This window comes from Erigeron canadensis, chromosome 2, assembly GCF_010389155.1.
Source record: "Erigeron canadensis isolate Cc75 chromosome 2, C_canadensis_v1, whole genome shotgun sequence".
NCBI lineage: Eukaryota > Viridiplantae > Streptophyta > Magnoliopsida > Asterales > Asteraceae > Erigeron > Erigeron canadensis.
In genome coordinates this window covers 1,766,747-1,779,379 of record NC_057762.1, presented here as the reverse complement: position 1 = coordinate 1,779,379, position 12,633 = coordinate 1,766,747, and the positions used below count along the sequence as shown (strand labels likewise).

Sequence of the window (12,633 nt, the reverse complement as noted above, 5' to 3'; positions counted from 1 at the left end):
CGCTCACCAGTTCCTTCAACACAAATTGTGGCATCTATCCCCTCGGGCCATTGCCTCAATATACCCGCTTGGTACAAAACAACGTCAGGGTAGCGATCCAGTTTGACCAGATTCTGGACAAGTCGCTAATACATAGGTAATTAAAGAGCATGGGGAGGAGCTGCCTCCTTAAACTTGGTTGGCTTCTCACTAGTCAACAACGATACATAAGCCTCTGGGATCACAAAGCACTCAACAAAAACGAATTCATTCTTGCACCCCCGTACATCGGTACTACCAGGGAGAAACACATCAACCTTGGGTTTCTTTTGTATAGTCACCCAATCACCAGCATCGCACAAATCAAAACACACAGAAAACAACTCTACAGTTCTTCACCGTCGTAGGCACGACAGAGGATTTCAAAACCAATAATACGGGCAACGCCGTTGGGATGCATATAGGAGAATGGACAGTTATAACGGCTAAGAACGTCAAGGAAGAAGGGAGAAAGCGGGAACCTCATATTCCCTCAGGTAATGTGCGTAACATACAGACCCACAAAACCCTGAGGGGGATTCGCAACAGTTTGACCAGACAACGGTAATTGAACTGCCTTGTCGCAATCTAGCAAAAAGGTGGTGCAAAACCAACGGAACCCCTCAGGGGTAATGACGGAGGAAAGATCACTACATCCGACCTTTGCCATTTCTATGCTAATTTGGAAGAAAGAGTACAGGAGTAGATATGACTTACCTGGAGATGGCGTAAAATTAAGGCAGAATGAATGAAGCGATTAGGGAAATGATTGGATCAGGTTTGCAGGTAAATACAAGGTATTTCCCCTTCACTATTTTATCGTTTCACTTTTGACCCTCGAGATACTTAAGCCTAACAAAACAGCCAGCCGCTGTCTATCTTATTAGACTCGGGGGCTTGATGATATACCTCCCCGGAGCTCTACCTTCGCACCCAGAATGAGGTACCCTCGGGAAAATAAAATACTTATACTAAGTACTACCTCCACAAATAGAAATAATCTTGGAGCTCTTAGGTTCTACTACCTCGCTCCGGAGGAATATAAATATCATATAAAGTGTTTATCAAAGTCCGAATATCACGGGCACGGCTCACAATAAGACTATCACAAATCTTCTCAAAAGATAAAAGATATCCTTGAAATGGGAAAGATTTACCCTAACTCCTTTTCCTCCTCTCCAAGTTTCCTAAACCCCTATAATCAAGGTTGCAGAAGTTGCTAATCGCTCCCAGGTCGGTCGACACGTGAGTTAGGAGTACTTGGGTGTATACGGTGAGTACTCGGGGGTCAAAATGGCCAAGTCGGGGAGTATTCGGAATAATCGGTCGACTCAAGTCTACTCGAAACCTTACCTTGTAGCGAGTACTCAGAGAGTACTTGGCTCTACTCGGTGAGTTTTACAACAGTGCCTATAATAGGGACGGACTCACGTCCTATAGATCATTCATCTCTTGAGAAAATAAAACCCTAAAATACTTAGGCGTAAAGCGGTCTCACGGACCCTTTGACCGTAAGGGAATTGCCTCTCTAAAACACAAACACCCCCAAAACCCTAGGTCGGAGCCATAGTGTGATTATTTGATCAAACATTAACACATATGGCAACCTTATCATTAGTAGCTTGTCAAACCAGATTTCAGGTTCCTGTTTCCTAAGCATTATGGGATATCATTAAATAACCATAGCCCATTTTCAAACACATGCAATTGACCCTGTACAGACTTGAACATAAACAAAAAGAAATCCTGGTCATTCAAGATCACATTATCCAAACTAAACTTTTTTCACACACGATTAGCATGAAACTGGACAAAAAGGAAAGCAGGACGTTTACCAATGAAATGACCAACAAAAGTATTATTCCAGCACTTACTTTGTTGCAACAAAAGATCACGTGGAATAACAGCTCCAAGGACACCAGAAGTAATAACAGTGGAAATGAATCATCCCCGTGGTTTACGTATTTTTGTAGTTTTCATCTTTTCAAGTTATTTTTAGTGAATCTTCAACTTCATCTTTTTAATGGATTATATCTTTTTGGGATGAAAAACACGAAAAGTATTCAAACTTTTTTAACATTTTATATCTCTCAAAAAGATGTAGAGATGAAACCACCAAAATTTGTAAACCACATGAATGATTTATGCAATTAAGAATTAACTCTTTGAAAGAAAAAAAAATTAAAATCAACCATACCGTACCTTTACCTACCCATTTGTTATTTTGTGTTACTTTGTAAACACTAAACTGTAAAGACAGACCCATGGAATATCAAAAGAAAAACTAAAAAGAAGATAGCATAACTACACTACACTATATATGATTGTCAAAGAGAGGAAGACCATTTGATACTTGGTGATGACTGCCTTGTCGTGAGGGAAGAAAGGTTGGATTATTTTTTAAACCATCTTCTTCTTTTATATATATATATATATATATTTGTTATTTACATATATTCTTTTTTTGTTTCAATGATCACAACAGCAACAGATATCTATCTCATCATTACAAAAAATTGTCATCTAAATGAATATTTTTAAAAAATATGTTTATAAATGCATGGATCATCTTTTCTTTTGTTAAATAAATATTTATTTAAAAAATTTATTTTTTTTATCTTTCAGGAAGAACCAAGGCCTGGTTATTGATTAAGTTTATTTTTATTTTTTTTTAATTTTAAATCAATATTATTAAATGTTTGGGACCACTTCGATTGATTAAGTTTAGTTTTTCATGAGATTATGCCTCTGTTTTTTTGTTTTTGTTTTATTGTTAGGTTTTAAGAGTTTAATACGAAAAAATCAGGCTTACATTTATAGGGATTGTGTTTATTTGCTATTGATTCTTTATGTGTTCTGTTTATGACAACTTTATAGCTTTTTTTTTTTATTTTTTGCTGTTATTGTATTCTTATGGTTTTCTATTTTAACATCAACATTGACATTTTTCTTAAAATTATTTGCTCCAAATAGTTTGTTGATGTTACTAAATTTGGGGTCTTTGTAAAATATGTATATTGTTATATTTGTAAATGAATATGATTGGGCAAAATGGAATCTCTTACACATAGATATAGATATGTTAGTATATAAAAAGTTTATAGTGTTTTAGCCGTCGGCTATTGTGTTTCTGTTTGAAGTAATTGTCTTAGGTACGTAACATTTGACTCGTAAAAGTCACTGCCATCATTGTATGATTAGTTTCATATGATGTAACTAGGTTAATACCCATGTGATGCACGGCTCATTAAATTGTTTAGTGATTTACTTATAATGTTATGTGTGTATTGTAGAATTATGGCTGGTGGATCGAGGAGTAGAGTCGAACGAAATGAAATGAATGACATCATAGTTAGACAATTGAATGATGCCATGCCTGAAATAATTGCTCAGGTCATTGCAAAGGTTAATGCGACCCTCAACAGGAACAATGAAAATGGCAATAATAACATCGATAACAATGCTCAAGGTTGCAGTTACGATACTTTTATGACTTGGGACCCGAAGGAATATTATGGCACGGAAGGTGCTGAAGAACTACTTCTTTGTTTTATAAGTATGGAGATGAAATTCTACAATAGTGAGTGTGCTGAAGAGCACAAGGTGGAGTACGCATCAAAACAGTTTCGGAAGCAAGCATCGGAGTGGTGGGATAATTTGATCCAGACTCGTGGGCTTACAGCTGCTTATCGTCTTACATGGGATGAACTGAAAGAGTTGTTGAAGAAAGAATATTACCCAACAAAGGCCGTACAACAATTTGAGAGGGAGTTTTTGTACCATACCATGAAGGGAACTGATATAGATGCATACACTAGTCGATTTTATAAGCTTTTGTTATTGGTGCCACATATGGCCCAATCTGAAGAGCGACGAATAGAGAGCTATACTTGGGGATTAGTGCCTGAGATCAGAATGTATCTCATCATAGGTAAACACACTACTCTTCAGGATGCGGTCAACACGGCCAAATCTATCAATGACTTGATCGGAATAGAGAAAGATAAGTACGTTGAAAAGAGGAAGACAGTGAATCGATCAAGGAATATGGACCACAACAAGATTAACAAGAAACGGAAAACTTTGAGAACTTATGGAATCATGGCATCTGGACCGAGGAAGTACAATGGACCTTACCCAAAGTGTTATAGGTGTTATCTACACCACATAGGTGATTGCCCACTCTGTGACAAATGCAAGCAGCCGGGTCATTTTGCTAAGCGATGCAAGAATGAAGCTGTAAATGATAGTTTTAGAAAGAAATGTTTTGGATGTGGAAGTCAAGAGCATCTCCAGAATGTCTGTCCAAGATTGAATGGAGCGCTGAACAATAATGTTAGGAATCGGTAAAGGCACCTATGATCGGAACAAAAAAGGCGAGGTAAGTACATTTCTTTTATATAGATAGTTAATAAATCATTAATTTATAAATAGTTACAACAAGATAGAGTGTATACTATTCTTAGACAATTCGAGTCCAGTATTGGCTTAATTCTCCCAGTAACATCATTCAAGGCGTAGAAGCTGTTAGGACAACTGCATAACACATAGTATTTTGACAGCTTAGCCAAACCCTGTCAAAATAATCCAGTGGTGAGGTCCATGTGTCTGTAGACTAGGTTGTGGCGCTTGGAAGAGGTTTTTATGTCGACATATATGTAGGTTGGATATTTGTGATATTATTGCATTTGGGTAATAAAAAAAACCTTCCTACACAGTAAAAGTTGGTTTCCCCAATACCGATGTATACCCAATCCCTAGTTTGCGTTTGGTATAATTAATCCAATCCAATCAATCTATCCTATCCAATATTGTACATTTAAAGATAATTTTATTAAAAGAGTTTACTTTATGAGTAATCTGTATATGAGCACAATAATTTTTTGTAACGACCGCTTAAAATTAAAGTAAAAATACTAATGGTCTACCAACTTAAACATATGGCGTTATGTAACTAATTACATAAAGCTATATGTTTAAGTTGGTAGACCATCAGTATATTTTCTTTATCTTTAAGTGCTCTTAAAAAGAATATATTTATAAGAATGCCTACAACAACATACTAACTACTAATTAGTATGTTATTGTTGTTATCCTTATTGATTAAACAAGTTAGTCGAGAAGACTTGTTTATGACTAGACGGATGCCCGTGCGATGCGGCGGAAATTGTGGTAACGACAAAGGTGTGGTGACAGCCGACGGCGGCAGTGGTGGTGGCGATGTGTGGCGAATGTAAACTAATTAATGTAAGAGGGGTTAAAATGGTTATTTAAGGGTTAGAGGATCTATGTTGTAAGTTTTTTCATCAAGAATATTATAGGTAAATAGGTGAAAATGTTTAAATTAGTGAATAAAGAAGAGGGATAATATGGTCATTTTAAAGTCTTAATTACTTAAAGGGGGAGGAGGGTAGTTTGCTTTTATATAGTAGTATAGATATAGATATAGATAGATATAGAAGATTCTGAATTCTTATTGGTTATTACTTATCAGCAGCGACATGCATATCTTAGCTTTTTGTAGTTAGTACTTTAATCTCGAGTCTATTCTTCTTTCAAGGGATTGCTTGTTTAATATATAAAGAACATGAATATGTGATAGATCGAAGTTCATGTATGTTTGATCCTCTTTGTTTTACTTTGGTTTAGATTCAAAACTTGTTTCTTTTGAGTTAATTCAATATGGCCAAACTTGTATATGTGTCGGGCTTATGCATATGACTAATTAACATACTGACGATGGTAACCATAATACACTCTTTCTATGAAGGAGATTAATTGTAAGTTAGCGGATATCTAGTAGTATGGATATTCATGTTTATATGTGAGAGATTCTAGGGAAATTTGGAAAGTTTATCTAACAAATGAGAAAGGTTAGAATTATATAACTTGGAAGTCACAGCTTATCTAAGATAAGGTCTTCATTTTTGAAGGAATGCCCTATGTTTTTGCTGTGTTGCAAGCTCCCCTATGAATCCCCTCTTACATAGTTGCATGTAAGCCTAATTTGTTTACTATCTTAAAGATTAATTTTCATCTTTTTTTTTCTTTTCAATTGGCATGCTCTATGGAGTTTTATGTTCACATTTTTATACTCTCAGGGTGGTCACATGTGCCTGGAAGCAAAGTGGGAGCAACCTTGTGTATCTTTTTTTGTTTTCAATCTATCGTCGTTCTCTAAGTTTAGTAGTAATATGTAATGGTGAAGCTGAATTCTTACTAGAAAATTAAGTTGTTTATTTGGAGACAGTTTTATCTATGCTATATATAATTTGCCTGTTCATGATGTCTTTGGTTTAGATCCATATATCATGTCAAACCCTTTCATGCTATAACCAGTTAACCACCAACTTGGTACTATGTGTACAAAACACCCATACTTTACTGCCCCCAAAGGAAGTGTTCAAGTTTCTTTATTGGCTTCATTTATTTGATATAGTCATATTTAGTCTATTTGCTGTACATTTCTCATATTTAATATACATACATATATGTATAAGTCTCATGGCTCAAGTTGACTCCTCTGTATCAGCTTTTTTTAGAATGTGAGCATTTCTGTAAGTTTAAAAGTCCAGTTGATATTTGTGACACCCATTAACTGCATGATTTATTTGAAAGGAAGTGTAGTGCAAAATGAATAACATGAACCATTACTCAGCCGGTGATCTGGTTATTATGTGAGCCGATGGAACCCGCAAATAGGTGGAATGGTAAAGCACCTCGATGAAACCCCCTGTTTCCTTTTTACATGATCAATCCAATTGTCTCAATATTGAAGTGTACCACAGTCCACGAAATGCTGTTGAAAGCCTCGATCAAGTGCTCCAACGGAGCAAATCACTTGCCCTAAAGGTTTGTGTCATAATGAGAACAAAATGATCAGGTATTTTGATGGGGGTATGTCAGTTTGAGAATCAGATTCGGCAAACCGGCAAACGTGGGAGTGGTCATGTCTTTCCAGATGGTGCGTTTTTTGTTATTAAAGGCAAATCAAAACTTTCATTGAATGACTAGTCATCAATAGATGAATTGATATATGATGGAGCCTGAGTTTTGGGTTCAAATCTTGGTGAGATAGAGGTTTTCCTAATATGGGTTTACTCTGAGCCTAAATTTGTCGTTAAAATAAAATTCATTGAATGAAATAGTAAAAAGTTAATATATGTTCATACATAGGCCAGTTATAATTATTTATATTATTTTATTTACAAATTTAATAACATACGCATATCACGTTTCGACATTATATTAGCGTTTCCACCTTAATATATCCTTCATGCCATAAGCATTTCACATTTCCGTCAAGGCAACATACACACTCGCTTAGTATTACAAAAACAAAATCCTACCATTCTAAATTTGTTGTTATACATAAAAATTAAACAAGATCATGAAAATTTCAATCACTTGTTTTCTTCTTTCATTTATACTTCATTCAACTTAATACTTGGTTAAAAAACTTAAGATCTAGTTTATGTCTCGCCCGGTTTATGTTTCAACAATTACTAATACTATACTATATTAATATTTAAGACCAATCATTATAAAGTTTTATAATCATATATATTACCTAGGTTTTTTTATTATTAACTACATCAATTTATTTATTATAATTAATTTATTATTTATTTAATATTATTATTACAAAATGCAACTACTAATATATTTGTACGTATGTGCTGTTTATATACCTTTATATTTGATTTATTCTTTTGTAAATAAAGTGCGACGGACTACTCCATCACCGGAGTCTCAAATAACAACGGTGGCAGCAGCACCGGCAGCTGAAAACCTACAAAGCGCTAAGGTACCGAGTCGACTCAGTAGTAGCTCAAAATCTCGACGTTCTTTTAAACCATTATCTTTTTTTACGAATTTCACGGGAAAATCCCGATCGTCGTCTTCTACGGCCGCCATTGAAACTAAGCCGGTATATATGCTTGAATTTCACTTTCCATATTTGTAGTTTTTTTTTTTATTAGCTAATTAAGCTATGTTTATTTTTTTTTTTAACTTCGCAATTGAGTATAAACTTAAAATTTTTACATAAGGATAGGTGGTAAACGGGCAACAAGCTGCGCCGCTAACCCTTTTTGAATGGAAAAACCAAGACGTTTAAAAACTACATTCATGTATCTTGGCATCATAATGTTAGTGTGTATAACCCGTTGAACCCTACTAAGTAACTCAACGGCATCATAATATTTGTAGTGTTTGACCTTTGTTCGTTTCTGTAATTGTATTAATTATTGTATTTTGTTAACCAAAAGTTAACACGTTCAAAAAAGTATTGTACATGGAATAAAATTTGAACAAGTGTTCTAAAATGACTGTTTACATTTTTTCTGACCACCTCCAAAACAACCACGAATAACTTAACAACTATTATCTAATGAATGATAATGTTATGTTTTGGCTGTTCTTTTTTTAAACATGTTTTTTTCCTACGTAAGAAGGGAACTCGTTTCAATGAAAAAGATGCAAAGACAAAAAAGCAGTTATTCGGTTGCCCCATTTGTTACGAAAAGTTAATGTGGAATGGTGATCCAGTTTTCTCAGTGTAAGTAAGTTAAATTTATTTTTACCATTTTCTGTAACTTTTTCTTTTGACCACCTGCTAATTTTTTACATTTGTATTTGTTTCAGAGATTCTATGCCCAGGTGTATTTTGAAATGTAGCACCTGTAACAAGACTTACAGTGGTAATAAAACACATCTTGATCTAACAATAACCAGTGGCTCCAAGAAATATGATGAATCCTTCGCAGCTTCGTCTGAGCTTTTTAGGTATCGTTTTTGGAGCTTGTGAACCTCAATAACTTATTTGGTTACTCGTGAATACTAGTAATTGATATACCCATGGGCATCCACTTATGTGTACAGCGTAACAACATTCTAACCTTATCGGCTAAATTTGTACTTGCAAAAACGAAGATACTTTATATTCTCGTGTGACTGAGCGTCATTTATTTTCTGATACAGGGTGCCCCTTGTATCATTTCTGTACGAGAAGGGTTGGCGACAAGCTTTTTCAATATGGTGTGGTTTCCCGGGCCCAGAAAAAGAGGTGATACGCCATCTAATGAATTGGCCCTATTTACTCATGAATGGGTTGATTCTGGTTATGTTTGATCTATAATGGGAAATTAGATTTATCTTGAAAAAAAGGGGGTCAAATGGGCCTAAGATGCCCAACATGTATTTTTGAGCATAAAACCTCCTAAATCACTTCATAAAATAAACTATTATTGGACATGTATGATTTTTGTAACTCTGCTTGGCACACTATTTTCTCTGTGAAAGTTTAACTTGTTAGCAAGAGTCGTTTAGGTCTACCAAGGCCAAAGAATTGCTCGTTTGGACCGTTACCATGCTGCTTGACCCACAGTCCCACACATTATTCAACCTCTATAACCTCTACATGGCTTTCTAAGAGTGCTTTTGTTTTCAGACATTGTCAAAGCCAGATGTATGACGCTATATCAAGTTTTTTCTAATATATTGTTATTATGTTTCTGCAGTTTGAACTGATGAAAGACTATCTTAATCCAGTCATCGGAGGAAATATTATTGATGCTAGCTGTGGTAGTGGGATGTTTTCAAGGCTTTTTGCAAAGAGTGGACTATTCTCTCTTGTCGTTGCATTAGATTTTTCAGAGTCCATGTTAAAGCAGACCTACAACTACATCAATCAGGATGAAAACATATCTAAAGAGTACATATTTCTATATATTACTTCTAATTCATTGATCAGCAATATATACTTTCGATCAGTTTTTATCATTTGAGCTGTATATCTGATGGAAACATGTATTTAGGAACTTAATCTTGGTTAGAGCTGATATTGCAAGACTTCCATTTTCTTCAAGTTCTATGGACGCTGTGCATGCTGGTGCCGCTCTTCATTGTTGGCCTTCACCATCTTCTGGCGTAAGCATTCTGTAAACATCTTTTTTCTTCTTTGGATGATTCAGTATGCCATGTGTGGACCCTGCGATTGGTGATTTGCATCCATTTGTATAGAAATGGGTCAATACCAGCTATATTTTGTTTGTTTTGGGTAAAACAGGTTAATTGTAAAAGCCTAGCTGGTCAAAGTCAGCTTATTGTGCATTCAAATGCTTACTATGTCCGACATTGTTCTATCTTTATAACCCTATTTAATCCCTTAACCATTTACATGTAAAAATTAAAACTTAGTCAAAGATGTGTTTGTGGGCTGATTCAAAGTGCACTATTTTGGCCTGCACATAGTCATTTGTTTTGATCTGATTATCCGGACCAGTCACTAAACCTGCCCATCTCCACCCATTTTGTCATCTTTTGTTAGACTCTACACTCTTGCAATATTTGTCTACTGACTTATATTTTCTTTGTAAGACAATCTACTACTTCTCAAAATAGTTGGGGCATGTGAAACTAAACCTGTCATAAAGCATATATAACTGCATTATAGTTTTGTTACTTTTAGTTGAATAATCGTTATATAAAATTTAATATAATAGCTTTTCAAAGTTATCAAGGTAAATATATGTTAAATTAACACGAGGTAACCTTTTACCCAAAAAGGTGATTATATGTTTGGTTGTTTGCTAGTTGAATAAAAAAGCATGAATGCATGATGCATATATGTGAACATATTCTTTTGGGAATATAACTCGAGCACTGATTAAATTAACTCATATAGGCATCATAGAAAAGTGATTTGTAACCATCTTTACATGATTAGCTATGCTGTGTGTAACAGGTAGCTGAAATAAGTCGAATTCTCAGACCCGGAGGAGTTTTTGTTGCTACCACCTATATAATAGATGGCCCTTTTTCATATATCCCCTTTTTATATCCTATGCGTGAGGTACGTGTTAAACTTGATCACCCTCTCAAATCAATTTTATGAAGCTGCATCTTTTTAATAATTATGTCATTAAGTTATTAAAGGAGTGGATCTTTTTGATTTTGTAATTGTAGAATATGGGCCAAATATCTGGAAGCCACCTTTACTTATCCGAACGTGAAATAGAAGAACTGTTCTTAGCTTGTGGACTGGTGGATTATACGTTTATCAGAAATGGGCGATTTATTATGATATGTGCCCGAAAGCCCAACTGAGAAAATGCTTGAATAACCCGATGAAGATAAAGGTAGCTCTGGCTTCTGTCATCATTGTAACAATTGTATATCATGTTGTATATGAATATATTTTACAATAAAATGATTTATGTAAAAAACCAATAACACTAGCCATCATGTTATTCGGAGGGTCTTATTTCGTTTGCTGCAATCATGCTAGCAAAACAAATATGACAGTACGTAAAGTCTACATGCCGTATTAGCTTCTTGGGAGCTCTGTCAATCTGTAATAAGTTGAATTGAAAGACTTAGAAGTTGTTTGATGCTCGTAAAAAAAGAAGTTATTATGACCCGGATTGACTAACATATCAGAGATCACGGAAAGAAAGTAAAATATCGCGTTGTAGGTGGAATGTGGTTATAATAGAGTAGATTTTAGGTCTGTATTGGTTAAACAACATCCATGATATGCCGAAATCTAGATATGATAAAATGGGCAAGTTATATTTAGCCGGAACACAGAACAAATCAGATAATTTGTGGACGTGCTGAGTTTGATCGGATTTTTGGTTATTTGACTGTTAGTGTCAATACTATATGTTATAAATAAAATGATTTAGCAGAGTTTATTGACTTTATTCATTAAGAATATGGGGTGAATTTTGACTCATTGTTTAGTTAACTACTGTAGTTTTTACTCATTTGACCTATGTACTTGTGGCTCTCTTGGAAGTGACATCAAAATCACTTGAAAGTTAATTATTTCATCCAATATCTGGCCTAAATTTGATAGAAGATAGTCAAGATACAGTATACCAAAACTGTGAATGGAGGGAACCAATTAAAAGATTTATATACAACTTATAACGTCTTTATCTCCATGTTTGCAAAGCACATATTAAAAGGATTTATCTACAACTTATAACACTAATCAGTAATTTGGAAATAGCTCACTCTTGAATATTAAGGATTTTCTTAGACTAAGGCCGGAGCAGTCTTTTTATTTTGGTAGGGTAAGATCAGTCTAAATCTTAACCTCTCCAAAATATACAATCAAAATATTGGTCCCAAAACCCATGAAAAAAAACAATGAGTAGTTTTTTTTCCTTTTTTTTATATTAATCAATCTCCACGTAGTTTTAATATGAATTGGGGTTTTTATGAGGTAACATTTAAACTTAGTTTTTTCCATTTTTATTTCTCTTATTACAAGATTGAGATCGAATTGCTAATATCCCTAGTTGTTAGACTCTTACGAGTCACGAGTCGACTATTACGAGTCGAGTCCTTTTACACCAAAAACGAGGCGACTTGTTCAATGACTCTTTTTTCTCCTGACTCTTACAAGTTGCGGTGTGAAATTGAAACGAGTCATTACGAGTCGCAAACTTATAATTATTATAGTTTGATCATATGGTTATATATATATATTATATATCGTATTTATGGTTAAATTATATATATTCAGTCAAATTTTATGTTTTATTTTTAATTTAATAAACAAAAATAATCATCTTTTATTATACTAAAACACAGTTGCTCTAA

At 34.5% G+C, this 12,633-nt stretch overlaps 2 protein-coding genes across 5 annotated transcripts; both read left to right on the top strand.

Annotated features, from left to right (window-relative positions):
- Positions 1 to 2,316: 2,316 nt before the first annotated feature.
- On the top strand, positions 2,317 to 11,265 carry LOC122586387 (uncharacterized methyltransferase At1g78140, chloroplastic-like). Of its 4 annotated transcripts, XM_043758379.1 has the most exons (12): positions 2,317 to 2,405; positions 3,312 to 4,399; positions 5,952 to 6,014; positions 6,120 to 6,982; positions 7,743 to 7,948; positions 8,472 to 8,578; positions 8,665 to 8,805; positions 9,001 to 9,085; positions 9,540 to 9,733; positions 9,837 to 9,948; positions 10,766 to 10,873; positions 10,987 to 11,265. In XM_043758379.1, the coding sequence occupies exons 4-12, from the start codon at positions 6,910 to 6,912 to the stop codon at positions 11,125 to 11,127; spliced, it is 1,167 nt and encodes a 388-aa protein (XP_043614314.1). In that variant the 5' UTR covers positions 2,317 to 2,405; positions 3,312 to 4,399; positions 5,952 to 6,014; positions 6,120 to 6,909; the 3' UTR covers positions 11,128 to 11,265. The 4 variants fall into 4 exon arrangements, with proteins under 4 accessions (XP_043614314.1, XP_043614315.1, XP_043614313.1 ...); XM_043758380.1 differs by lacking the exons at positions 2,317 to 2,405; positions 3,312 to 4,399; positions 5,952 to 6,014; positions 6,120 to 6,982 and having other exon boundaries at positions 7,603 to 7,948; positions 8,475 to 8,578; XM_043758378.1 differs by lacking the exons at positions 2,317 to 2,405; positions 3,312 to 4,399; positions 5,952 to 6,014; positions 6,120 to 6,982 and having other exon boundaries at positions 7,603 to 7,948.
- Positions 3,316 to 4,368, top strand: LOC122586701. The gene has a single exon (XM_043758684.1). The coding sequence runs from the start codon at positions 3,316 to 3,318 to the stop codon at positions 4,366 to 4,368; it is 1,053 nt and encodes a 350-aa protein (XP_043614619.1).
- Positions 11,266 to 12,633: the final 1,368 nt, after the last annotated feature.

Coding starts and splice junctions, on each gene's coding strand:
- LOC122586701 (XM_043758684.1), top strand. CDS start 3,316: ATGGCTGGTGGATCGAGGAGTAGAGTCGAACGAAATGAAATGAATGAC.
- LOC122586387 (XM_043758378.1), top strand. CDS start 7,667: ATGCAACTACTAATATATTTGTACGTATGTGCTGTTTATATACCTTTA. Junction 8,806..9,000: donor GCTTCGTCTGAGCTTTTTAG/GTATCGTTTTTG, acceptor TTTCTGATACAG/GGTGCCCCTTGTATCATTTC. Junction 9,086..9,539: donor TCCCGGGCCCAGAAAAAGAG/GTGATACGCCAT, acceptor ATGTTTCTGCAG/TTTGAACTGATGAAAGACTA.